This window comes from Acanthochromis polyacanthus, chromosome 2 (assembly GCF_021347895.1).
Source record: "Acanthochromis polyacanthus isolate Apoly-LR-REF ecotype Palm Island chromosome 2, KAUST_Apoly_ChrSc, whole genome shotgun sequence".
Taxonomy (NCBI): domain Eukaryota; kingdom Metazoa; phylum Chordata; class Actinopteri; family Pomacentridae; genus Acanthochromis; species Acanthochromis polyacanthus.
Genome location: NC_067114.1, coordinates 47,496,822 through 47,523,864, shown reverse-complemented (window position 1 = coordinate 47,523,864; position 27,043 = coordinate 47,496,822). Strand labels below are relative to the sequence as shown.

Here is a 27,043-nt window from a genome sequence, read left to right as displayed (position 1 = left end):
TCCAAAAATATGCCATATTTAACTAATGCGAAAAAATGCCGTTTTTTCAACATATCGTAAAAACATGCCATATGATGAAATAATGTGAAGTAGGCCGTGAAAAACACTATAGAGCAGTTTTCTTTGAAAAAAGAAATCATCATGAATTTTGTTCAAAAAATACGCCACAGAAAAAATGTGGAAAAAAAGTAAAAAAAATGGGATTTTTTCAACATGTCATAAAAACATGCCATATGATGAAATAATGTAAAATAGGCTGTTTAAAATACTATAGAGCAGTTTTCTTTGAAAAAAAATCATCATGAATTTTGTCCAAAAAACGCCATAGTACTAAGTCGAAAAAAATGGGATTTTTTCAACATGTCGTGAAAACATGCCATATGATGAAATAATGTAAAGTAGGCGGTGAAAAACACTATAGAGCAGTTTTCTTTGAAAAAAAGTCATCATGAATTTTGTCCAAAAAAAAGCCTTAGAAAAAAATGTCGAAAAAAATGTCGAAAAAAATGGGATTTTTTCAACATGTGGTAAAAACATGCCATATGATGAAATAATGTAAAATAGGCCGTTTAAAATACTACAGAACAGTTTTCTTTAAAAAAAAATCATCATGAATTTTGTCCAAAAAAACGCCATAGTATAGTATGTCGAAAAAAATGTGACTTTTTCAACATGTCTTAAAAACATGCCATATGATGAAATAATGTAAAGTAGGCGGTGAAAAACACTATAGAGCAGTTTTCTTTGAAAAAAAAAGTCATCATGGGCCCCCCGTACAGCTCATCAGGTTAAGCGGGTGACCCATGTATGGGGGTGGGTCTCAGACACAGCAGCCCGGGTTTGATTCCTGCTTGCGGTCCTTTGCTGCATGTCTTCTCTTTACTCTTCACCCTGTTTTATGTCTGCCTTCACTACAAGTATCTAAAAAAAGCTGAAAATGGAACAAAACAATCATCAGGAATTTTGTCCAAAAATACGACATATTTAACTATGTTGACAAAATGCCGTTTTTTCAACATATCGTAAAAACATGCCATATGATGAAATAATGTGAAGTAGGCCGTGAAAAACACTATAGAGCAGTTTTCTTTGAAAAAAGAAATCATCATGAATTTTGTTCAAAAAATACGCCACAGAAAAAATGTGGAAAAAAAGTCGAAAAAAATGAGATTTTTTCAACATGTCGTGAAAACATGCCATATGATGAAATAATGTAAAATAGGCTGTTTAAAATACTATAGAGCAGTTTTCTTTGAAAAAAAATCATCATGAATTTTGTCCAAAAAAACGCCATAGTACTAAGTCGAAAAAAATGGGATTTTTTCAACATGTCGTGAAAACATGCCATATGATGAAATAATGTAAAGTAGGCCGTGAAAAACACTATAGAGCAGTTTTCTTTGAAAAAAAGTCATCATGAATTTTGTCCAAAAAAATGCCTTAGAAAAAAATGTCGAAAAAAATGGGATTTTTTCAACATGTCATAAAAACATGCCATATGATGAAATAATGTAAAATAGGCTGTTTAAAATACTACAGAACAGTTTTCTTTGAAAAAAAATCATCATGAAATTTGTCCAAAAAAACGCCATAGTACTAAGTCGAAAAAAATGGGATTTTTTCAACATGTCGTGAAAACATGCCATATGATGAAATAATGTAAAGTAGGCGGTGAAAAACACTATAGAGCAGTTTTTTTTGAAAAAAAGTCATCATGAATTTTGTCCAAAATAAAGCCTTAGAAAAAAATGTCGAAAAAAATGTCGAAAAAAATGGGATTTTTTCAACATGTGGTAAAAACATGCCATATGATGAAATAATGTAAAATAGGCCGTTTAAAATACTACAGAACAGTTTTCTTTAAAAAAAAATCATCATGAATTTTGTCCAAAAAAACGCCATAGTATAGCATGTCGAAAAAAATGTGACTTTTTCAACATGTCTTAAAAACATGCCATATGATGAAATAATGTAAAGTCGGCCCTGAAAAACACTATAGAGCAGTTTTCTTTGAAAAAAAAAGTCATCATGGGCCCCCCGTACAGCTCATCAGGTTAAGCGGGTGACCCATGTATGGGGGTGGGTCTCAGACACAGCAGCCCGGGTTTGATTCCTGCTTGCGGTCCTTTGCTGCATGTCTTCTCTTTACTCTTCACCCTGTTTTATGTCTGCCTTCACTACAAGTATCTAAAAAAAGCTGAAAATGGAACAAAACAATCATCAGGAATTTTGTCCAAAAATATGCCATATTTAACTAATGCGAAAAAATGCCGTTTTTTCAACATATCGTAAAAACATGCCATATGATGAAATAATGTGAAGTAGGCCGTGAAAAACACTATAGAGCAGTTTTCTTTGAAAAAAGAAATCATCATGAATTTTGTTCAAAAAATACGCCACAGAAAAAATGTGGAAAAAAAGTAAAAAAAATGGGATTTTTTCAACATGTCATAAAAACATGCCATATGATGAAATAATGTAAAATAGGCTGTTTAAAATACTACAGAACAGTTTTCTTTGAAAAAAAATCATCATGAAATTTGTCCAAAAAAACGCCATAGTACTAAGTCGAAAAAAATGGGATTTTTTCAACATGTCATAAAAACATGCCATATGATGAAATAATGTAAAATAGGCTGTTTAAAATACTACAGAACAGTTTTCTTTGAAAAAAAATCATCATGAATTTTGTCCAAAAAACGCCATAGTACTAAGTCGAAAAAAATGGGATTTTTTCAACATGTCGTGAAAACATGCCATATGATGAAATAATGTAAAGTAGGCGGTGAAAAACACTATAGAGCAGTTTTTTTTGAAAAAAAAGTCATCATGAATTTTGTCCAAAATAAAGCCTTAGAAAAAAATGTCGAAAAAAATGTTGAAAAAAATGGGATTTTTTCAACATGTGGTAAAAACATGCCATATGATGAAATAATGTAAAATAGGCCGTTTAAAATACTACAGAACAGTTTTCTTTAAAAAAAAATCATCATGAATTTTGTCCAAAAAAACGCCATAGTATAGCATGTCGAAAAAAATGTGACTTTTTCAACATGTCTTAAAAACATGCCATATGAAGAAATAATGTAAAGTCGTCCGTGAAAAACACTATAGAGCAGTTTTCTTTGAAAAAAAAGTCATCATGGGCCCCCCGTACAGCTCAACAGGTTAAGCGGGTGACCCATGTATGGGGTGGGTCTCAGACACAGCAGCCCGGGTTTGATTCCTGCTTGCGGTCCTTTGCTGCATGTCTTCTCTTTACTCTTCACCCTGTTTTATGTCTGCCTTCACTACAAGTATCTAAAAAAAGCTGAAAATGGAACAAAACAATCATCAGGAATTTTGTCCAAAAATATGCCATATTTAACTATGTCGAAAAAATGCCGTTTTTTCAACATATCGTAAAACATGCCATATGATGAAATAATGTGAAGTAGGCCGTGAAAAACACTATAGAGCAGTTTTCTTTGAAAAAAGAAATCATCGTGAATTTTGTCTAAAAAATACGCCACAGAAAAAATGTGGAAAAAAAGTCGAAAAAAATGGGATTTTTTCAACATGTCATAAAAACATGCCACATGATGAAATAATGTAAAATAGGCTGTTTAAAATACTACAGAACAGTTTTCTTTGAAAAAAAATCATCATGAATTTTGTCCAAAAAACGCCATAGGTATGTCGAAAAAAATGTGACTTTTTCAACATGTCTTAAAAACATGCCATATGATGAAATAATGTAAAGTCGGCCCTGAAAAACACTATAGAGCAGTTTTCTTTGAAAAAAAAAGTCATCATGGGCCCCCCGTACAGCTCATCAGGTTAAGCGGGTGACCCATGTATGGGGGTGGGTCTCAGACACAGCAGCCCGGGTTTGATTCCTGCTTGCGGTCCTTTGCTGCATGTCTTCTCTTTACTCTTCACCCTGTTTTATGTCTGCCTTCACTACAAGTATCTAAAAAAAGCTGAAAATGGAACAAAACAATCATCAGGAATTTTGTCCAAAAATATGCCATATTTAACTAATGCGAAAAAATGCCGTTTTTTCAACATATCGTAAAAACATGCCATATGATGAAATAATGTGAAGTAGGCCGTGAAAAACACTATAGAGCAGTTTTCTTTGAAAAAAGAAATCATCATGAATTTTGTTCAAAAAATACGCCACAGAAAAAATGTGGAAAAAAAGTAAAAAAAATGGGATTTTTTCAACATGTCATAAAAACATGCCATATGATGAAATAATGTAAAATAGGCTGTTTAAAATACTACAGAACAGTTTTCTTTGAAAAAAATCATCATGAAATTTGTCCAAAAAAACGCCATAGTACTAAGTCGAAAAAAATGGGATTTTTTCAACATGTCGTGAAAACATGCCATATGATGAAATAATGTAAAGTAGGCGGTGAAAAACACTATAGAGCAGTTTTTTTTGAAAAAAAAGTCATCATGAATTTTGTCCAAAATAAAGCCTTAGAAAAAAATGTCGAAAAAAATGTTGAAAAAAATGGGATTTTTTCAACATGTGGTAAAAACATGCCATATGATGAAATAATGTAAAATAGGCCGTTTAAAATACTACAGAACAGTTTTCTTTAAAAAAAAATCATCATGAATTTTGTCCAAAAAAACGCCATAGTATAGCATGTCGAAAAAAATGTGACTTTTTCAACATGTCTTAAAAACATGCCATATGAAGAAATAATGTAAAGTCGTCCGTGAAAAACACTATAGAGCAGTTTTCTTTGAAAAAAAAGTCATCATGGGCCCCCCGTACAGCTCAACAGGTTAAGCGGGTGACCCATGTATGGGGGTGGGTCTCAGACACAGCAGCCCGGGTTTGATTCCTGCTTGCGGTCCTTTGCTGCATGTCTTCTCTTTACTCTTCACCCTGTTTTATGTCTGCCTTCACTACAAGTATCTAAAAAAAGCTGAAAATGGAACAAAACAATCATCAGGAATTTTGTCCAAAAATATGCCATATTTAACTATGTCGAAAAAATGCCGTTTTTTCAACATATCGTAAAAACATGCCATATGATGAAATAATGTGAAGTAGGCCGTGAAAAACACTATAGAGCAGTTTTCTTTGAAAAAAGAAATCATCGTGAATTTTGTCTAAAAAATACGCCACAGAAAAAATGTGGAAAAAAAGTCGAAAAAAATGGGATTTTTTCAACATGTCATAAAAACATGCCACATGATGAAATAATGTAAAATAGGCTGTTTAAAATACTACAGAACAGTTTTCTTTGAAAAAAATCATCATGAATTTTGTCCAAAAAACGCCATAGGTATGTCGAAAAAAATGTGACTTTTTCAACATGTCTTAAAAACATGCCATATGATGAAATAATGTAAAGTCGGCCCTGAAAAACACTATAGAGCAGTTTTCTTTGAAAAAAAAAGTCATCATGGGCCCCCCGTACAGCTCATCAGGTTAAGCGGGTGACCCATGTATGGGGGTGGGTCTCAGACACAGCAGCCCGGGTTTGATTCCTGCTTGCGGTCCTTTGCTGCATGTCTTCTCTTTACTCTTCACCCTGTTTTATGTCTGCCTTCACTACAAGTATCTAAAAAAAGCTGAAAATGGAACAAAACAATCATCAGGAATTTTGTCCAAAAATATGCCATATTTAACTAATGCGAAAAAATGCCGTTTTTTCAACATATCGTAAAAACATGCCATATGATGAAATAATGTGAAGTAGGCCGTGAAAAACACTATAGAGCAGTTTTCTTTGAAAAAAGAAATCATCATGAATTTTGTTCAAAAAATACGCCACAGAAAAAATGTGGAAAAAAGTAAAAAAAATGGGATTTTTTCAACATGTCATAAAAACATGCCATATGATGAAATAATGTAAAATAGGCTGTTTAAAATACTATAGAGCAGTTTTCTTTGAAAAAAAATCATCATGAATTTTGTCCAAAAAACGCCATAGTACTAAGTCGAAAAAAATGGGATTTTTTCAACATGTCGTGAAAACATGCCATATGATGAAATAATGTAAAGTAGGCGGTGAAAAACACTATAGAGCAGTTTTCTTTGAAAAAAAGTCATCATGAATTTTGTCCAAAAAAAAGCCTTAGAAAAAAATGTCGAAAAAAATGTCGAAAAAAATGGGATTTTTTCAACATGTGGTAAAAACATGCCATATGATGAAATAATGTAAAATAGGCCGTTTAAAATACTACAGAACAGTTTTCTTTAAAAAAAATCATCATGAATTTTGTCCAAAAAAACGCCATAGTATAGTATGTCGAAAAAAATGTGACTTTTTCAACATGTCTTAAAAACATGCCATATGATGAAATAATGTAAAGTAGGCGGTGAAAAACACTATAGAGCAGTTTTCTTTGAAAAAAAAAGTCATCATGGGCCCCCCGTACAGCTCATCAGGTTAAGCGGGTGACCCATGTATGGGGGTGGGTCTCAGACACAGCAGCCCGGGTTTGATTCCTGCTTGCGGTCCTTTGCTGCATGTCTTCTCTTTACTCTTCACCCTGTTTTATGTCTGCCTTCACTACAAGTATCTAAAAAAAGCTGAAAATGGAACAAAACAATCATCAGGAATTTTGTCCAAAAATACGACATATTTAACTATGTTGACAAAATGCCGTTTTTTCAACATATCGTAAAAACATGCCATATGATGAAATAATGTGAAGTAGGCCGTGAAAAACACTATAGAGCAGTTTTCTTTGAAAAAAGAAATCATCATGAATTTTGTTCAAAAAATACGCCACAGAAAAAATGTGGAAAAAAAGTAAAAAAAATGGGATTTTTTCAACATGTCATAAAAACATGCCATATGATGAAATAATGTAAAATAGGCTGTTTAAAATACTATAGAGCAGTTTTCTTTGAAAAAAGAAATCATCATGAATTTTGTTCAAAAAATACGCCACAGAAAAAATGTGGAAAAAAAGTAAAAAAAATGGGATTTTTTCAACATGTCATAAAAACATGCCATATGATGAAATAATGTAAAATAGGCTGTTTAAAATACTACAGAACAGTTTTCTTTGAAAAAAAATCATCATGAAATTTGTCCAAAAAAACGCCATAGTACTAAGTCGAAAAAAATGGGATTTTTTCAACATGTCATAAAAACATGCCATATGATGAAATAATGTAAAATAGGCTGTTTAAAATACTACAGAACAGTTTTCTTTGAAAAAAAATCATCATGAATTTTGTCCAAAAAACGCCATAGTACTAAGTCGAAAAAAATGGGATTTTTTCAACATGTCGTGAAAACATGCCATATGATGAAATAATGTAAAGTAGGCGGTGAAAAACACTATAGAGCAGTTTTTTTTGAAAAAAAAGTCATCATGAATTTTGTCCAAAATAAAGCCTTAGAAAAAAATGTCGAAAAAAATGTTGAAAAAAATGGGATTTTTTCAACATGTGGTAAAAACATGCCATATGATGAAATAATGTAAAATAGGCCGTTTAAAATACTACAGAACAGTTTTCTTTAAAAAAAATCATCATGAATTTTGTCCAAAAAAACGCCATAGTATAGCATGTCGAAAAAAATGTGACTTTTTCAACATGTCTTAAAAACATGCCATATGAAGAAATAATGTAAAGTCGTCCGTGAAAAACACTATAGAGCAGTTTTCTTTGAAAAAAAAGTCATCATGGGCCCCCCGTACAGCTCAACAGGTTAAGCGGGTGACCCATGTATGGGGGTGGGTCTCAGACACAGCAGCCCGGGTTTGATTCCTGCTTGCGGTCCTTTGCTGCATGTCTTCTCTTTACTCTTCACCCTGTTTTATGTCTGCCTTCACTACAAGTATCTAAAAAAAGCTGAAAATGGAACAAAACAATCATCAGGAATTTTGTCCAAAAATATGCCATATTTAACTATGTCGAAAAAATGCCGTTTTTTCAACATATCGTAAAAACATGCCATATGATGAAATAATGTGAAGTAGGCCGTGAAAAACACTATAGAGCAGTTTTCTTTGAAAAAAGAAATCATCGTGAATTTTGTCTAAAAAATACGCCACAGAAAAAATGTGGAAAAAAAGTCGAAAAAAATGGGATTTTTTCAACATGTCATAAAAACATGCCACATGATGAAATAATGTAAAATAGGCTGTTTAAAATACTACAGAACAGTTTTCTTTGAAAAAAAATCATCATGAATTTTGTCCAAAAAACGCCATAGGTATGTCGAAAAAAATGTGACTTTTTCAACATGTCTTAAAAACATGCCATATGATGAAATAATGTAAAGTCGGCCCTGAAAAACACTATAGAGCAGTTTTCTTTGAAAAAAAAAGTCATCATGGGCCCCCCGTACAGCTCATCAGGTTAAGCGGGTGACCCATGTATGGGGGTGGGTCTCAGACACAGCAGCCCGGGTTTGATTCCTGCTTGCGGTCCTTTGCTGCATGTCTTCTCTTTACTCTTCACCCTGTTTTATGTCTGCCTTCACTACAAGTATCTAAAAAAAGCTGAAAATGGAACAAAACAATCATCAGGAATTTTGTCCAAAAATATGCCATATTTAACTAATGCGAAAAAATGCCGTTTTTTCAACATATCGTAAAAACATGCCATATGATGAAATAATGTGAAGTAGGCCGTGAAAAACACTATAGAGCAGTTTTCTTTGAAAAAAGAAATCATCATGAATTTTGTTCAAAAAATACGCCACAGAAAAAATGTGGAAAAAAAGTAAAAAAATGGGATTTTTTCAACATGTCATAAAAACATGCCATATGATGAAATAATGTAAAATAGGCTGTTTAAAATACTATAGAGCAGTTTTCTTTGAAAAAAAATCATCATGAATTTTGTCCAAAAAACGCCATAGTACTAAGTCGAAAAAAATGGGATTTTTTCAACATGTCGTGAAAACATGCCATATGATGAAATAATGTAAAGTAGGCGGTGAAAAACACTATAGAGCAGTTTTCTTTGAAAAAAAGTCATCATGAATTTTGTCCAAAAAAAAGCCTTAGAAAAAAATGTCGAAAAAAATGTCGAAAAAAATGGGATTTTTTCAACATGTGGTAAAAACATGCCATATGATGAAATAATGTAAAATAGGCCGTTTAAAATACTACAGAACAGTTTTCTTTAAAAAAAAATCATCATGAATTTTGTCCAAAAAAACGCCATAGTATAGTATGTCGAAAAAAATGTGACTTTTTCAACATGTCTTAAAAACATGCCATATGATGAAATAATGTAAAGTAGGCGGTGAAAAACACTATAGAGCAGTTTTCTTTGAAAAAAAAAGTCATCATGGGCCCCCCGTACAGCTCATCAGGTTAAGCGGGTGACCCATGTATGGGGGTGGGTCTCAGACACAGCAGCCCGGGTTTGATTCCTGCTTGCGGTCCTTTGCTGCATGTCTTCTCTTTACTCTTCACCCTGTTTTATGTCTGCCTTCACTACAAGTATCTAAAAAAAGCTGAAAATGGAACAAAACAATCATCAGGAATTTTGTCCAAAAATACGACATATTTAACTATGTTGACAAAATGCCGTTTTTTCAACATATCGTAAAAACATGCCATATGATGAAATAATGTGAAGTAGGCCGTGAAAAACACTATAGAGCAGTTTTCTTTGAAAAAAGAAATCATCATGAATTTTGTTCAAAAAATACGCCACAGAAAAAATGTGGAAAAAAAGTCAAAAAAAATGGGATTTTTTCAACGTCATAAAAACATGCCATATGATGAAATAATGTAAAATAGGCTGTTTAAAATACTATAGAGCAGTTTTCTTTGAAAAAAAATCATCATGAATTTTGTCCAAAAAAACGCCATAGTACTAAGTCGAAAAAAATGGGATTTTTTCAACATGTCGTGAAAACATGCCATATGATGAAATAATGTAAAGTAGGCCGTGAAAAACACTATAGAGCAGTTTTCTTTGAAAAAAAGTCATCATGAATTTTGTCCAAAAAAATGCCTTAGAAAAAAATGTCGAAAAAAATGGGATTTTTTCAACATGTCATAAAAACATGCCATATGATGAAATAATGTAAAATAGGCTGTTTAAAATACTACAGAACAGTTTTCTTTGAAAAAAAATCATCATGAAATTTGTCCAAAAAAACGCCATAGTACTAAGTCGAAAAAAATGGGATTTTTTCAACATGTCGTGAAAACATGCCATATGATGAAATAATGTAAAGTAGGCGGTGAAAAACACTATAGAGCAGTTTTTTTTGAAAAAAAGTCATCATGAATTTTGTCCAAAATAAAGCCTTAGAAAAAAATGTCGAAAAAAATGTTGAAAAAAATGGGATTTTTTCAACATGTGGTAAAAACATGCCATATGATGAAATAATGTAAAATAGGCCGTTTAAAATACTACAGAACAGTTTTCTTTAAAAAAAAATCATCATGAATTTTGTCCAAAAAAACGCCATAGTATAGCATGTCGAAAAAAATGTGACTTTTTCAACATGTCTTAAAAACATGCCATATGAAGAAATAATGTAAAGTCGTCCGTGAAAAACACTATAGAGCAGTTTTCTTTGAAAAAAAGTCATCATGGGCCCCCCGTACAGCTCAACAGGTTAAGTGGGTGACCCATGTATGGGGGTGGGTCTCAGACACAGCAGCCCGGGTTTGATTCCTGCTTGCGGTCCTTTGCTGCATGTCTTCTCTTTACTCTTCACCCTGTTTTATGTCTGCCTTCACTACAAGTATCTAAAAAAAGCTGAAAATGGAACAAAACAATCATCTGGAATTTTGTCCAAAAATATGCCATATTTAACTATGTCGAAAAAATGCCGTTTTTTCAACATATCGTAAAAACATGCCATATGATGAAATAATGTGAAGTAGGCCGTGAAAAACACTATAGAGCAGTTTTCTTTGAAAAAAGAAATCATCGTGAATTTTGTCCAAAAAATACGCCACAGAAAAAATGTGGAAAAAAAGTCGAAAAAATGGGATTTTTTCAACATGTCATAAAAACATGCCATATGATGAAATAATGTAAAATAGGCTGTTTAAAATACTACAGAACAGTTTTCTTTGAAAAAAAATCATCATGAATTTTGTCCAAAAAAATGCCTTAGAAAAAAATGTCGAAAAAAATGGGATTTTTTCAACATGTGGTAAAAACATGCCATATGATGAAATAATGTAAAGTAGGCGGTGAAAAACACTATAGAGCAGTTTTCTTTGAAAAAAAGTCATCGTGAATTTTGTCCAAAAAAATGCCTTAGAAAAAAATGTCGAAAAAAATGTCGAAAAAAATGTCGAAAAAAATGTCGAAAAAAATGTCGAAAAAAATGGGATTTTTTCAACATGTGGTAAAAACATGCCATATGATGAAATAATGTAAAATAGGCCGTTTAAAATACTACAGAACAGTTGTCTTTGAAAAAAAATCATCATGAATTTTGTCCAAAAAAACGCCATAGTTTAGTATGTCGAAAAAAATGTGACTTTTTCAACATGTCTTAAAAACATGCCATATGATGAAATAATGTAAAGTCGGCCCTGAAAAACACTATAGAGCAGTTTTCTTTGAAAAAAAAGTCATCATGGGCCCCCCGTACAGCTCAACAGGTTAAGCGGGTGACCCATGTATGGGGGTGGGTCTCAGACACAGCAGCCCGGGTTTGATTCCTGCTTACGGTCCTTTGCTGCATGTCTTCTCTTTACTCTTCACCCTCTTTTATGTCTGCCTTCACTACAAGTATCTAAAAAAAGCTGAAAATGGAACAAAACAATCATCAGGAATTTTGTCCAAAAATATGCCATATTTAACTATGTCGAAAAAATGCCGTTTTTTCAACATATCGTAAAAACATGCCATATGATGAAATAATGTGAAGTAGGCCGTGAAAAACACTATAGAGCAGTGATGTTTTGGACGACATCCTAAACTATGACGTTTTTGTCATATTGTGTACAACATATGAAGTATGCTGTTTTTTGTGACATTTTGGAAAACATGCTAAATTATGACGAAAACAACAACAAAACGTTGTTCTGTCAGAAGTCCATCATCGTTAATAACACCCTGGACACAGAGATGGTCCTGAAGGAGGAGGAGGAGACTCACATCCTCACTGTGGAGGACTTCCTGCTTCACACCTACAGGCCTTTGATGGACGTGCTGAACCAACGTTACTTTATTTCCATCCCATATGAAGAATGCAGAAAGAGGAGGAGCTCTGGGAAGTCCACAGTACCAGACCCCCCCGTCCTGTTCTATGTCCACGTCTGGACCACGGACCTGCAGCACCAGAACATCTGCTCAGAACATTTCAGATTATTTTAGCACAGATCAAGGGTACAGATTGTTGTTGTTCACTGTGTGTTGGGTAGAACTCATTTTGATTCAGACTGATTAGCATACAGAACCCTGTGATGTTTATGGTTTACAGCTGAGAACTAGCTGCTAAAAGTCCAGAATATTATTCCTTTTTTAGGTGTGATAATTGTCAGTAAACATTCTAAGAAATAGAAATTAACAGGGTTGTATATAGAGCTGTTCTTGTGCAATATTTGTCTCTTAACTGCCCTCAGCATTCTGTGGTTGAGCTAACAGTTTTACATAACAGGCAGATGCTGCAGCTGATGATGCTGGAATTCACAGAAACAAGGAAACAAGTCCATCAGAATTTAATGTTAACGGTCCAAAATGAAAAGGTCATTTACAGCTTTCCTGTTGGGTTAAAGAGACAAAAAACATGAAAAATACTTTGTGAAAGCCAGAGGTCGGTAGCAGCTTTCATTTTTTATTACAACTTTTCGGTGCCTCTAAAATATCTGTTGTACCCCCCTGTGCCCCCCCACTAAGATTAATCTGGATCCGCCCCGACACACTGAACTATGATTTTTTTTGTCATATTTTGGACGACATACTAAACTATGACTTTTTTTGACGTTTTTACTAAATACTGTTTAGCGGATTCAGGAGTTCCTCAAAGTTCTCTTTCCACCGTTCAACAACATCCTCAGTACGGGTCAACAGTTCTCCACCCTGACTGTAAACAGCCTGAGTAAAGCCCCGCCTCCCCTTCCTGAGGCGTCGAATGTTTTGCCAGAACTTCCTCGAGGTCGACCGAAAGTCCTTCTCCATAACCTCTCAGAACTCCTCCCACACCTGAGTTTTATTTTCCTCAACTGCTGCAGCTTCAGCCCTTTTGGCCGACCGGCACCCATCAGCTGCTTCAGGACACCCCTGAGCAAACCAAGCCTGAAAGCCTCCTTCAGCCTGACGGCTTCCCTCACCTCTGGAGTCCACCAGCAGGTTCTTGTGTTTCCACTGTGACAGACACCAGTGACCTTCAGACCACAGCTCCTAACAGCTGCTTCTGCAATGGAGGCTTTGAACATGGACCACTCAGACTCCATGACCCCAACCTCCCCCAGGATGCAGGAGAAACTCTCCTGGAGGTGGGAATAGAAAACCCCACAGACAGGGTCCTCTGCCAGATGTTCCCAGTTCACCCTCACTACAGGTTTGGGTTTACCAGGTCTTCCATCAGATCCAACTCACCACCAGGTGGTGATCAGCTGACAGCTCTGCTCCTCTGTTTACCTCAATGTTTGAGACATACGATCACAGGTCTGATGATACGACTATGAAGTCCATCATAGACCTTTGATCTAAGGTGTTCTGGTACCAGGAACACTTATGAGAACCTTCTGCTCCACCATGGTGTTTGTTATGTCCAGTCTATGACTAGAACAGAAGTCCAATAACTAAACACCACTCGGGTTCAGATCAGGCCGTTCCTCCAGGTTTCTCCATCATTCAGTGTTGAAGTCCTTCAGGAGAACTGTGGAGTCTCCAGGTGGTCCCCCTTCCAGGAACCACTCAGAGACTCCTAAGAGGCAGAATACTGAACTCCTGTTCGGTGCATCTGGAGGCTCCTGAGATCACCGCAGCACTTCAAGCCTGCCAACGGTGGAGCCATCCCATAATAGACATCTTTAGAAGACATGGGAAGTGCTTGAGTTCAGAAAAAGTCTTAAAATGTTGAATATAATCACTGTAAAGTCACTTTGAGTTTGCAGTAATCTGTGAATGTAACAGATGAAAAATTCAATAAATAGAAATAAACCAACATTTTGTTTTAGTTCACGATTGTCTCTTCATCCATTCAGTCAATAAACACTTATTTAAATTGAAAAATTTTGCTAATGTGTCAAATATTGATATTTGACAAAAATCCCGGTTGACTAATTACAAAGCCTCTAATTAATTAGATGAACTTATTTAATTGCGTCCCACACTAATGAAAACACAGACCGGCATCTGAACTCCTGTAATAGAAGCAAAACAGCTTCTAAATAAGACAACATGTGAACATTATCATGTCTATTTTGTAGTGTTTATTAAAAAGGAAATACAAAAAACAAGCTGTAGAAATCTACAGCAGACAAAGCAAGCAGACAGTTTGATCATCAGCTCAACAACACAGCAGCTTTCTAAGCATTCCGGTTCACTACAGCTACAGCTAACGTTTCCTTCTGAACGCTCAGCACCGGGGCGACGGCTACGCAGCGGCTCTGTCCGAGACACGACAAGAGCCGAGAAGAGATAGTCGAGGAGAGTTCAGAGCATTCGGGCATCTTTTTGTTCTTCAACAAGCTGAAGGAAGACAAAGGTTTGTCTTCTCTGCGCGAAATAAAACGGACATCCACATTAGCAGAAGAAGACTGAAACACAACAAGCGTGTACACAGCAGAGATTCCTCGTATTGCTCACGTCCTACTACCAGCGGAGTACCCTGTTGGTTAAAGGAGGTCAGGAGCCTCCGGAAACTACAGACAAGGACACAAGACACATGACAACATGAGCTTTATCAGTGGTATGAGGAAAAACCTGTAAAACGGTGACAATCCTCCAAACGTGTCGTCCGCCCGCATTCTCCACCAAAATAAAACAAAAAGGTTGGAAACGTGTAAAGATTAAAGTTCCATCTACTCCTGTCCTCTGAATAGAAACAAAAATCACAAGAAAAACAAAAAAAACACAAAATAAAGATTAAACCTGAGGACACTGATCGCCTCCAGAGAACTGCAGAAGATTGAAGACACAATAACAGATGAATCTTAACTTTTGGAGGAAGAAATCTGAGCTTTTAATCACCAGATTCTAAGATCAACCATCTCCAGAATGTTTCGGCTGCCCTGATCCTCGATTAAAAACAAACAAACAAAACTCAAAATAAAACTAAATAAAAGATAAAAATAAGGTTCAGGTCGAGGACAGAGAGCAGGAGACGATTCAAGACACACAAAAAACGATCGCAATCTTTTTGTTGGGGAAAATTCAGAGATGTAAATAATAAATCTGAATTGTTTCTCATCATTTTAAGATCCCCAACAATAGTTTTTAATGTGTCTGCATCCTCAGCCAGAAATGAATGAAACCAAATAAAACAGATCAGCAGAGAATTAAGACAGGAGGATTCAAGACACGTAAAAGATTCATCTCAGTTCTTTGGAGGAAAAAGTTCAGACATCTTAGTCACAAGTCTGAGTTTTTATCCCAAAATGTTTAAAATCATCCTAAAAAATGCCGCGTGAAAGCAGCGTCCATCAGAACGAAGCAGAAATCAAAGTTAAAGCATGAAGTCAAACATAAATACAGAACCTTTTTATGCATATATTAGAATCAAACACATCTGGAAGTGCGGCTTGGAAAATAATCTCAAAGTATAAAGTGCAACTTTACAAAGAAACAACAGAAATACTGTGATTGGAAAGCATATACTGATTTTTGGAAATGAGTAAAAGATGTTAGTGAGGATGGGAGTCCAGACAGAGGAGCTGAGAACTTCTGAAGGATCACAGCAATCCAAACATTTGGCCACAGAGGTAAAAGTTCACTCAGGGTGTTCAGGAAAGTCCCCATCAGTCTTTGCTCCTTGGTGCTGAGGAGGTGATGAACCTCGGGGTGTTGGTGGACACCCTGCAGGAGGTCCTGGACGTCCTTCAGCGTCTCTCAGGCCGTCAGCTTCAGTCGTCCTGCAGAGAAACAAACCATCAGCCAGCAGTCCACTCTTCACCGTCTGACCACGTTCTCCACCCTGATAAATGTGAAAACATGTTTCCTGTCTCTGCTCACGGCGACTACAGCTGCATCCTTCATAAACTAGAAACTGAAAAAAAGACTCTGAGGACGTCTCACCTGGCAGGTGTCTCCATAAGGAGGAAACGGTGTGAGGACATCAGCCGTCCTGACATCTGAGAATAAAAGACCGGACAGAGGACACAACTGCCTCCGCCTCAGAGTCTGTTCCTGTTTCTACATGAACACCTGATGCCGTCATAGTCTCTGAGGACACCTAGAGTCTGATAGAACATCTGCATGGACACCTAAAGGTCATTATGGTCTATGGAGACACCTGGGAGTCTGCTACCGTCTCTATGTGAACACCAGGAGTCATTATGGTTTATAAGGACATCTGACAGTCAGTCCAGCCTACAAGGACTCTTGAGTCCATTACTGTCTCTACATGGACAACTGGGACTCACTAAGGTTTATGAGGACACTAAAAAGTCTCCAGTATCTCTATGTGGACACCTGGAAAGTGCGAGGTCTAAGAAGACACCTGGCAGTCTGCTACTGTCTCTACACCCAGGAGTCATTATGGTTTATAAGGACACCTGACAGACCATGAAGCCTACAAAGACTCTTGAGTCTCTTATTGTGTTTAGGTGGACATCTACAAGTTGTTAGGGTTTATTGGGATACTTGTGAGTCTGGTATTGTCTATACATGAACGACCGTGAGTATGCTATCACCAACGGGGCAACTGGCAGTCATTATGGTGTATGAGGATACCAAAAGGTCTCCAGTATCTCTACGTGGAAACCTGGAGAGTGTGAGGTCTAAGAAGACACCAGAGAGTCTGTTAGAGTCTGAATCCTCCTCTAGCCCTGTTGGTGTCACTTGTACGTTAACGTCTAACACGACTGGAAGAATCCGTACTGTTGCTATGGTTACCTGCTTGTTAACTCAGAGCCAAAGTCCTGACATCACACCTAAACTCTGTTCTAACAGCTGCTGGACATCTCTACTTCCTCAAACATCTGAGCTAGTAGAACAATGTTTTCAGATTTATCAGAGCAGATGTGGACTCAGTGGACCTCCGATCCTCCGTCCATCAGCAGGACGTCCAGCCAGGACACAGAGCAGCATGGACGAGTGAGGAGAGGGAACAAATTCATCCAGACAGCAACTCACTCACAACACCCACACACTGCAAAGCCACAAGGAAAAGATGAACACCTGGAGATCCTCAGTCCTCCAGGTGAGGTAGTCCTCCAGGTGAGGAAGCCCTGAGAGCTCCAGCAGGAGGACAGTGGGCATCTCTTTATGGGTGTTGGAGACCTTTACCTTCATCCAAGAAGCTTCTTCAGTCCTCAGTGCTGGTAGGGAGTCTCACATGGCTAATTACCCACTAATAACCCACTAATGACCCCAGACTCTCAGGCCTCAACGTGTCTCAGGACTGAATTACAAATACCTGAGCAGTGGCTTTGGAGACCTTATTCGAGATGCTATTATCAAATGTGAACATGGCGTTTGTTGTAAAAGCAGTGCGGTTCCATTAGTCATTGGGTTCTAGGGATGATGTCCTCATAGACGACACCACATCCCAAATAAATGAGGTCTGGCTGGAGGTCATTAGCCACCACAGAAGTCTGTGTCATGGTGCCTGTTGCTAGCTAAATGTGCTCTGATCGCTAATATGAACTGTGATCTGAGCGACGCCTGAAAAGTAAACAGTAAAAGGTTTGATTATTTGATTAGCTTAATCATTAACATCCCTAATTGTTTCCATGACAGTTTCACCCATATTTACACTTGGAGGCTGTGAGGTTTGGGTCATTAACTGAACCAATAAATCCCTGGAACTCCCCACTGGTCAGTCAGAGCTGAAGACGAGTCTTGGATGACAGTAAAGGGTCTTCAAAGAAAGTTTACTGAAGCACTTTAACACGACAGTAACAGACTTGTACTGTCTCCTTTTCAAGATCTCAGTTTTAATTAGTAAAAAAACCTCCTGATGTTCCTGTTAGTTTCATCACTGGACAGACAGATGTACAGGAAGTGTTTAGCCTAGCTTAGCACAAAGCCTGGAAACTGTGGAAACCGCTATCCTGTAACTCCATGCCCTGTGATCCCTCAGTATGTGGCACTATAACGTATTATTGTGCTAAGCTAGGCTAACATCAAGGCATTTTGTACATTTAAGTTACACAGTACATCGTGTTTATTTCTACAAACAGCAGCATCAATATTTTTAAAATCAAAATAACTTTACTGTGGTAAAGTATTTGCCCCCCGACAGAAATCTTTTTTGCATATATGTCAAACATAAATGTTTCAGATCATCAAACTGTTTTAATATAAGACAACGATATCCCAAGAAAACACGAAATGCAGTTTTTAGAAGATGATTTTACCTTTTGAAGGACAGATGCTGCCCTATGTGAAAAAGTATTCGCCCCCTTTATCTACCAATCTAACAAATGACCACATTTACAGCCCCCTCCATAACTATTGGCACCCCTGGTTAGGACGTGTTGAAAGCCTTAAACTGAATTCCTTTTTATTGCAGAAGCATACCCTCACACTGAAAACTGTACAAAAAAGTATTACAGGAGAAGATTAGGTGCTGTTTTGTTGGCAAAAGGAGGTTGTACAAAGTGTTAACATCAGGGGTGCTAATGATTGTGGCACACATGATTTGATGTAAAAGAATGATTTCTTAATGTGTGATTTTTTTCCCACTGAATAAATGCACTTGAATTAAAGGTTGGATTTTCCTCTTTTTTCATTGTGGTCCTATAATATTTAGAAAAAAAACCCCTAATAATTATGGAGGCACTGTATTTGTTATTTGGGTTCATTTTCACCATCCACACTCACATATGATCACTGTCAGGCTGGTAGGATCTAAACATCTCTAAATAGAACTTGTCCTCACTGTGAAGCAGCTAAGGGGTCTCAGAAAGCAGAACATGATGTCACGTTCTAAAGAGATTCAAACAGATGAAGTCATTGACATCCATCAGTCTGGAGGGTTCCAAAGCCATTTCTAAGAATCTGGAACAGTGGTGAACCTTCACCAGTATACCAACTTCCAACATTTCTCCAAGAACATCGACATCTAAACCAGAAGTCACAAAGGAAGGTCACAGAGGAACATCTAAAGATCTTCAGACCTTACTGGTCTCCGTCAAGGTTCGTCTACATGATTCCACAATGACTCTGGAGGAAATGATCCATGGAGAGTTAAAGATCACACCTCTACCCATCTAAAATAACAAAGGTTCATCTGGTGTTTACAATAAAACATCTGGATGAAGATTTTTAGGAGAACATCCTGTGGATCGATGAGTCAAAGGTGAAACTTTTCAGAAGACATGGGTCCTGTTACATGTGGTGTAAAGCTAATGCTGCCAGATGGTTGGAGGACCTGGACTACTTGTCATGAACTCTGCTCTTTATCAGAAGAACCTTCTGGAGAACATCCACCATACGTTCAGGTCAACATAAATGGTTTCTGAAGCAAAACAAAGACCCAAAGAACTCAAAAACGCCCACTTCTGAGTGCCACAAAAAGAACTAAATGAAAGCTCTGGAGTCAAAGTCTGGACTTGATGTCGGTTCAAGACCTTAGAAGATCAGTTCATGATCTAACACCGTCTGATGTGACGAAACGGAAACTGTGGACCAACGTTCCTCCATGGACGGAAAAGAACAAACGTTTAACTGATGCTGCCAAACCAGTCATTAGGTTCAGGGGGAAATTACTTCTTCACAGGTTTTCAATAAATCGTCTTTTAAAAATTGCATCATCTCTATGATATTACATAAATCTACATATTAGTTTGATGATCTGGAACCTTTAAGTGTGAGAAACATGCAAAATCAGAAGACCTCTGAATGGGTGGGGGTAAATACTTTTTCACGGCTCTTTATTTTTATTTTTAGTACTTCTGTAACGCTGCAGCGTCTCACTGTGGATTCTTCAGCTTTAATCTTCCACTAAGTCGTCCTGTACTTCTGTCTGAACAGGAAACGGATGAAACCGGCTGAACTTTGCAGAAACGTTTCCTTGTGACTCGTCCTCCTCAGAGGTTTGACCACAGCGACACAAGCAGCAGGAGGACGTGGAGCCGCCGTCCAGCCTGAAGCTCCTGGTTAGCGGTGGGGAGTGTTAATGAGGGAGGGGCGCCATGCCATGCCGACAGCTTCCATGCCAAAGCTAGTCCACCAATCAGCATACACCCCCACCTACCTGCCCACCGTCCCCCACCAATGGGCTGGCTCTGTCTACCTGTCTGTCTGCAAACCAACCAATCAGACCACAGAATGAGGACACAGAAGAAGAAGGACAGACTGACAGCGGCGCTTCCTGGAAAATTCCTCCTTTACAGTTCAGACCTGCAGGAGTTATTTGGTATTATTTACACCTGCTCTGGTCGCCTACATCTCCCACAATGCACCTCCTCAGATTAACGATCAGTTACTGAACACATGAATCGCACCGATAGAAACCTCAGAGTAGATTCAGATTCACAACAGAACCTTCAGGCCTCGTTCGTTCAACAACAAACTCTACAAATAGAAGTTTTTTTCTTTGTTTCAAAAAGAAAAAAATCCATTTTTCCTCCATCTCTTAGATTAATAAACAGGAAGTCCTCGGTTTACGATGTCATCAACAGACTGCGTTTTGTCATTACGTGGAACTAGATGACGAGCGGATGAATACGTCGACACGCGGCGCTATGAGACGACTTCTCTGGAAGACAATTCTGGAAACGTCTTCCAGAGAAGTCCACCTGGTTTCTCCTGAAGCTCCTACAATTTAAAGGTGGAACATTTCAGGTCATGAACCTCCTCATTGGTCTTTGTCATGGTGCCCGTTGCTGCTAAACTCCCACAATGCTCTCTGCTTTAACATGCACTGCCCATCGTCCAAAACGACGGACAAAACGACAAAATCAAGAAACAAGACGACAAAAACGAGACACAAAACGATAAAAACGAGACAATGAGAAAAAGACAAAAACGAGACAGAAAATGGAGGAGAGCTAACTAAACACGTTCACTGACATCAGGTAAATGTGGAACCGAACAACAAACATTAAACCTCAACATCACCAACAACATCAGTCTGTTATAATATTCTTTTATCTTCTAGTAAAACGGTTCATACGTGCATGAAAGTCGTTGTTCTTCATGACTTTATGAAGAACTGATCATATCGTGATGAACGGAACGGATTTGTTTACATTTTCACCGGGGTTCCGACTTATGGCATAACGCTGACGTAAGTCGAGGACCTCCTGTACTTAAAGTAAATTCACGTAAAACTGATTTATAAAACATCAGATCTTCTACTGGTTTTAAAATCTGAACTCATCGGTTCAGATTTAGACAAAAAATCATTTATTCTGTTTTAAATGATCTATTATTTCTTATTTTAATTTTACGGTCCTTTTACATCTATTTGTTTAATTATTCTCATTATAGTATCAGTCTATCATGTAAATAACTGAATTTGTATTAAACTGAGTTAATTAAAATTTGCTGCAGTTTCTGATTCTGGAGCAAAACTTCAAATCACATGAAGGAAAAAGCTCAGCAGCAGTTAGCGTGTGTGTAATGTTTGTATTTTTGTGTGTACATACAATACTACTACTAGTGTAGAGTGTACCTGTGGACAGCTGGGACTGGGAGCGTCTCCTGGAGCTGCTGGGAGTTCTGGAGGCCGAGGAAAGAGTGGAACCGGCGCTGCTGGCCCGAGAGATGGGGAGGGGGACGGGGGTGACCGGGGGGGAGTCCAGCTGAGGTCAAAGGTCAACAGGTACAATAATCAACACATCTTTAGGTCTAAATCTGAGGGGTAAAAGTTTATTTACATTTAAAACTTACTTTATATAAAACTTTTCTAAAAGAATTTTTTAGGTATTTTTAATTATTTAATTTATTTATAATTTACTTAATTTTATTGAATACTATATATTGAAATGCATTACTCATTTATTCATTAATAGAAAATGATTGTTTATCATTTTTATTAATTTATAAACTCCATAATATAAAGCACATTTCGTTATAATATAAACGTATATAAATGTGAGATGTTTAACCCTCCTGTTCTCATTTACCAAAAAATATTGCTTCCTCTTCTGAAAAGGTCTTAAAATTTGAAAAATCTTCAGGAAGAAAATTCCAATAATTCCTCAAAAGTTTCCCTTAAAAGTTTTACTTTTAAAAAATCCCCCAAATTTGGCAAGACAATTCTTGTAAATATTTTCAAAAATGAGTAAAAATCTTCCAAAAAATCCTACAAAGATCTAAAGTGATTCCATATATATCAGCAAAACTTCTGTTTTCTTTAAGAACATTCAGAAAAAAATGAACTAAAATCCAGTGAAATTCACTGGATTTTAGTTGATTCTATGACACCGTGGTAGCCTCTGCTTTCCTCTACGCTGTCGTCTGCTGGGCCCCGGGCAGCACAGAGCGGGACATGAAGAGACTGAACAAGCTGACCAAGAGGGCCAGCTCTGTCCTGGGCTGCCCACTGGACTCTGTGATGGATGTGGGTGAGAGGAGGATGTTGACCAAGCTCTCATCCATCATGGACAACAGCTCCCACCCACTGCACCGGACTGTAGTGGAGCTGAGCAGCTCCTTTAGCACGAGACTCAGACACCCTCAGTGGAAGAAGGAGCGCTACCACAGGTCCTTCATCCCCACTGCCATCAGACTGTAGAACACTACTGTGTAGTTGTTATTATGTGCAATATTTATTATCTTGTTCTTGCACTTTCGTGACTTTTGCACTCCTGTTTTTTGTTTTTGTTTCTAAGAGCCCTGTAATGTTAAATTTCTCCTTTGTGAGATTAATAAAGTCTATCTTATCTTAATGTTCTTAAACATTTTTAACTTTCTTTTTTCCACCAAAAAATGTTTAAAGATTTCCCGAAAATGTGGAAATCAGAAGTTTCACTGTGAAAATGTGGATTTTTTCCACATTTTCAGGTCAGTTTGACCCACAGGACGACACCAGGATTAAATAGAACATATTTTTATTCCTGATGTTTGCTTGTAATTATTTGTTATTATTGTGATTTTTTTCAGACCTGATAAGAGTTTTCCAGTTCTGAAAACTTTTTAAATAAAATAAAAAAACTGTATTTAAAAAAACAAATAATTACATATATATATATATATTATTATCATTTAGCTATCAAAAGTCAAAATCCTCATGTTTATGTTTTTTCATAGTTTTGTGAGCTATTTAATGTGACTTAAAAAATGATTTTAATGTGATTTTCAGCAAAAAACGCACAAACAAATCCTAGACGACATGTTAAATTCATGTGTGGAGCTTAAATAGATTTTTATCTGTTAAATCCTTCAGTGTTCTGCTTGTTCTGGTCGTATTAATGATTATTTAAAGGTATTATTATTGATTTTTGTTCCATCTAGCTGTTAGTGATTAAAAACCAGACTTGAATGTAAATAAACTCCTGAAGCGTCTCTAACTGCAGCTCTGATCGTCTGTTTCATGCTTTTATTTTGAAGCAGGTGTTAAAAGGAAGTGACATCGTTACCTCCACGCTGTCGTGGGTCGGCGACGACGACGTGGACGAGTTCTCGTGTCTCCGTGACGAGGCGCTGAGCTCCACGCTGCGAACCCTCTGAGCGAACTTCAGCGAGCAGACGGACTCGCTCATGTTGGCGGGAAGCGGAGACACCTGGACGGGTGAGAGGACCAATCAGACGGCAGCTCAGAGCGGGGACACCTGCACCCTTCACCGGGACTCACCTGCACCATCATGAGCGTCTTGCTGTCTCCGCTCAGAGAGTCCTGCAGCAGGTAGGTGAGGCGTGAGTTCCTGAAGGGGACGTGGGAGTGTTTCCCCCGCAGCGCGTTGATGACATCACCCAGCGCCGACAGAGACTTGTTGATGCACTGAGCTTCCCTCAGACGGCTGCCTTCAGCGCCAGACTTACCGATGCGCTCCGAACCGGCCAGGTCCACCAGGTTCAGCTTACCTGGACGGAACAGAGAACGGATTAAAGCTGGAGGACAGCCAGCATCATCCAGTTAAACCAGTAAAACCAGTCAAACCACAGCATAACAACCTGTAAATAACAGTGGCTCCTTTGTTTTAGGAAGTTCATTCTGATAATGTTCACATTTAGGAAATTATCTTTGTACAAAAATATGAACAACCTGAAGTTTATCAAGAAAAATAAGTTCAGTTTCAGCAACATTCAGCCTCAGTTTATCATTTACACAAAAACAAAATGTTCCAACACTGAGGCAGGAAATTAGAAAAACGAGACAAACAACGTGAAACAAAACAGACAAAAAATGTGCTAAAATGTTTGTCAAAATGTCAAACAATGGACAAAAAGAAGTAAAAAATTACACAAACCAGACAAAAAAAATAACAAAAAAAACATTATGACAAAAAAAAACAAAACACACACAACACCAAAAGCGAGAACCAAAACAACAAAAACATGAGACAAACGACAAAAATCAGACAAAAAACCCCCCAATGAAAACGAGACAAAATATTCTAAAAATGAGACAAAACAACAAAAGAACAATCTAGTATTCTACTTTCTGATCCAAACAACTTGTCATGTTCTAGAAATGATTTTAAATTTATAGTTTTACTAATTTACAATCTGCAGTTAATGTCTTCTCTGTGTGTGTGTGCGTGCGTGCGTGCGTGCGTGCGTGTGTGTGTGTGTACTTGTTTCTGCTATACCGGTGGGGACTTTGACCTGACTATTTGCTATAAAGGTGGGGACTTGTCTTACGGTGGGGACCTAAAATGAGGTCCCCACGGGTGGCAACACCGTTTTCTTGGCCATATTGTTGTTAATAAAAAATGTAAAAGTGCAAAAACGTTTGTTTAGGGTTAGGCATTGATTTGGTGATGGTTAAGGTTAGGGTTAGGGTAAGGGTTAGGAGTTAGATATGAATGGGAGTCAATGGTAAGTCCCCACCGGTATAGAAAAACAAACATGTGTGTGTGTGTGTGTGTGTGTGTGTGTGTGTGTGTGTGTGTGTGTGTAGGTGTGTGTGTCACCTTGCGTCCGGTTGCCCGTGGCGACGTTAAACCCCGACACGGTGATGATGAGCAGGGCGTGGGATCTGCTGCTGTGTTCGTTCAGGTTGGTGCAGGCCGTGGCTCTGTTCATGTGACCGAGCTCAAACACCTGAGGACAGGTGAGACAGGACGGCCAATCAGAGACGGCACGGCCAATCAGAGACGGGACGGCCAATCAGAGACGGGACGGCCAATCAGAGACGGGACGGCCAATCAGAGACGGGACGGCCAATCAGAGACGGCACAGCCAATCAGAGACGGGAACCGCTTCTTTCTTTTTCACCTATTTTACTTCATTCAGCTGCACTTAGAAAATAAATTCTGCCTGTTTTCTAAGATCTCACCTCGTGTCGTCCTGCGGGTGAAATGGACTCGTTTTAAAGCTTGAAAATGTGGGAAAAGTATACTTTAATGTCCACATTTTCAACATTTTTGAACATTTTTTGGTGAACAAAAAAGAAATGTTACAAAACTGTTTCTTTAAGAACATTCAGGAAAAAAATTATTTTTGCTCATTTTTTATGTGAATGCTGTTAAAGAAAATATTAGACGTTTTACTGATCTATATGGAATCACTTTAGAAATTCTTAGGATTTTTTGGAAGATTTTTACGAATTTGTTTGAAAATATTTAGAAGAATTTTCTTGCCAAATTTGGGGGATTTTTTAAAAATAAAACTTTTAGGAATTATTGGAATTTCCTTCTTGAAGGTTTTGCAAAGTTTCAGAAATTTAGATAATTTTTTAGCTGAATTTTTGGATTTTTTTCAGACATGGAAACAATATTTTTGGTGGCTGTAAATGATGCAAACGAGATGTCTAATATAAATTAGACTGATGAGCTGCAGCTGAAGCAGGAGAACCAGAGCTGCTTTATTCTGCTGAACATCTTTTGGTTTTTAATGATTTTTCATGTGTTAAATTTTATTCAGCTGCAATAAAATGACAGGAATATGACAGATAAAAACTGAATAATTCCTTTATAATTCCAGGAATTCTTCTTAATTTTAACCTTAAGGTATAAAATGAAACTAACCGCTGGGCTGTCTCATGTTTATTTGCTGTTTTATTCTGCATTAGAACCATCTGAAGCAGGAGGAGTGGAATAGAACCTAAAATCAAACCGGCTGTGGACACTTTCGTACCCGGTTGATGTCTTCTGGACTCTGGACCGTGATCTCTGTCAGTCCGGGAACGTAAAGCTGTCCGCTGCCGTCAGGATTCATCTTAATGTCCAGTTTGTCGGTGGGATTTTCACCGAGAAGGTTCCTGAAGGATGACAAAGAAGATCAGAGCCTGAGATACCGGACCAGAACCAGAACTGATTCCAGCCTCAGATCATCCTTCAGCTCATTCCTCATGTTTTGGAGAACAAAACCTGAACTTTGGCTCCGGTCCGTCCTGGTTTCATGTCTGGAACTGATGAGCTCACAGATAATCTGAGTCTAATCCGACCTGAGTCCTCAGAGTTCTGCCAAAACTTTCATCCAGATGTTCTGTTGCACAACAGCTGGACTGATGATCCACATTTATGTAACTGATGGCAGAAACTCAGTCAAATATCACAAACACCCACTGGATTCATCCGCCGCTGGAAATAGTTCCCTGGTTACCTTCTAACCCTGAAGATTTTCAGAATAAAAGTTGGTTCTTTGCTAACTTTAAACCTAAAACTCAAAGTCGCCTTAAAAAGCTGGTTTCTGTTAATTCTGGCGTCTTCTCACTGTTAAAGTTTGGATTCATGTTTTTAAATGATCTGAGAGCTTCCAGCACACCGTGTCCCAAAAGTTGGTTTATCCCCACTGGACAACAAGGTTGATGGGTTCCACCTGGTCCATCAGGTTCTGTCTGGTTATTGGTCAAACTGTCAGGTCCCAGTCGATAAACTTGTTGTTTGACCAAAATGTATTAAACTCACAACCAGA

General features: G+C 37.6%; 1 protein-coding gene across 5 annotated transcripts in view; it reads right to left on the bottom strand.

Moving 5' to 3' along the window:
* Positions 1 to 14,325: 14,325 nt before the first annotated feature.
* The window catches only part of kifc3 (kinesin family member C3), a 47,077-nt gene continuing 34,359 nt past the window's right edge, over positions 14,326 to 27,043 (bottom strand). For 3 of the 5 annotated variants that reach the window (XM_051938782.1, XM_051938789.1, XM_051938794.1), the window contains exons 16-22: positions 26,264 to 26,387; positions 25,099 to 25,228; positions 23,817 to 24,046; positions 23,602 to 23,745; positions 21,693 to 21,822; positions 20,271 to 20,416; positions 14,326 to 15,981 (exon numbers count right to left, since the gene is read on the bottom strand). In XM_051938782.1, the coding sequence (XP_051794742.1) occupies positions 15,973 to 15,981; positions 20,271 to 20,416; positions 21,693 to 21,822; positions 23,602 to 23,745; positions 23,817 to 24,046; positions 25,099 to 25,228; positions 26,264 to 26,387 (913 nt within the window). In that variant the 3' untranslated portion in view covers positions 14,326 to 15,972. The remainder of the gene's footprint in view (positions 15,982 to 20,270; positions 20,417 to 21,692; positions 21,823 to 23,601; positions 23,746 to 23,816; positions 24,047 to 25,098; positions 25,229 to 26,263; positions 26,388 to 27,043) is intronic. The other 2 variants (XM_051938783.1, XM_051938786.1) reach the window with 2 other exon arrangements.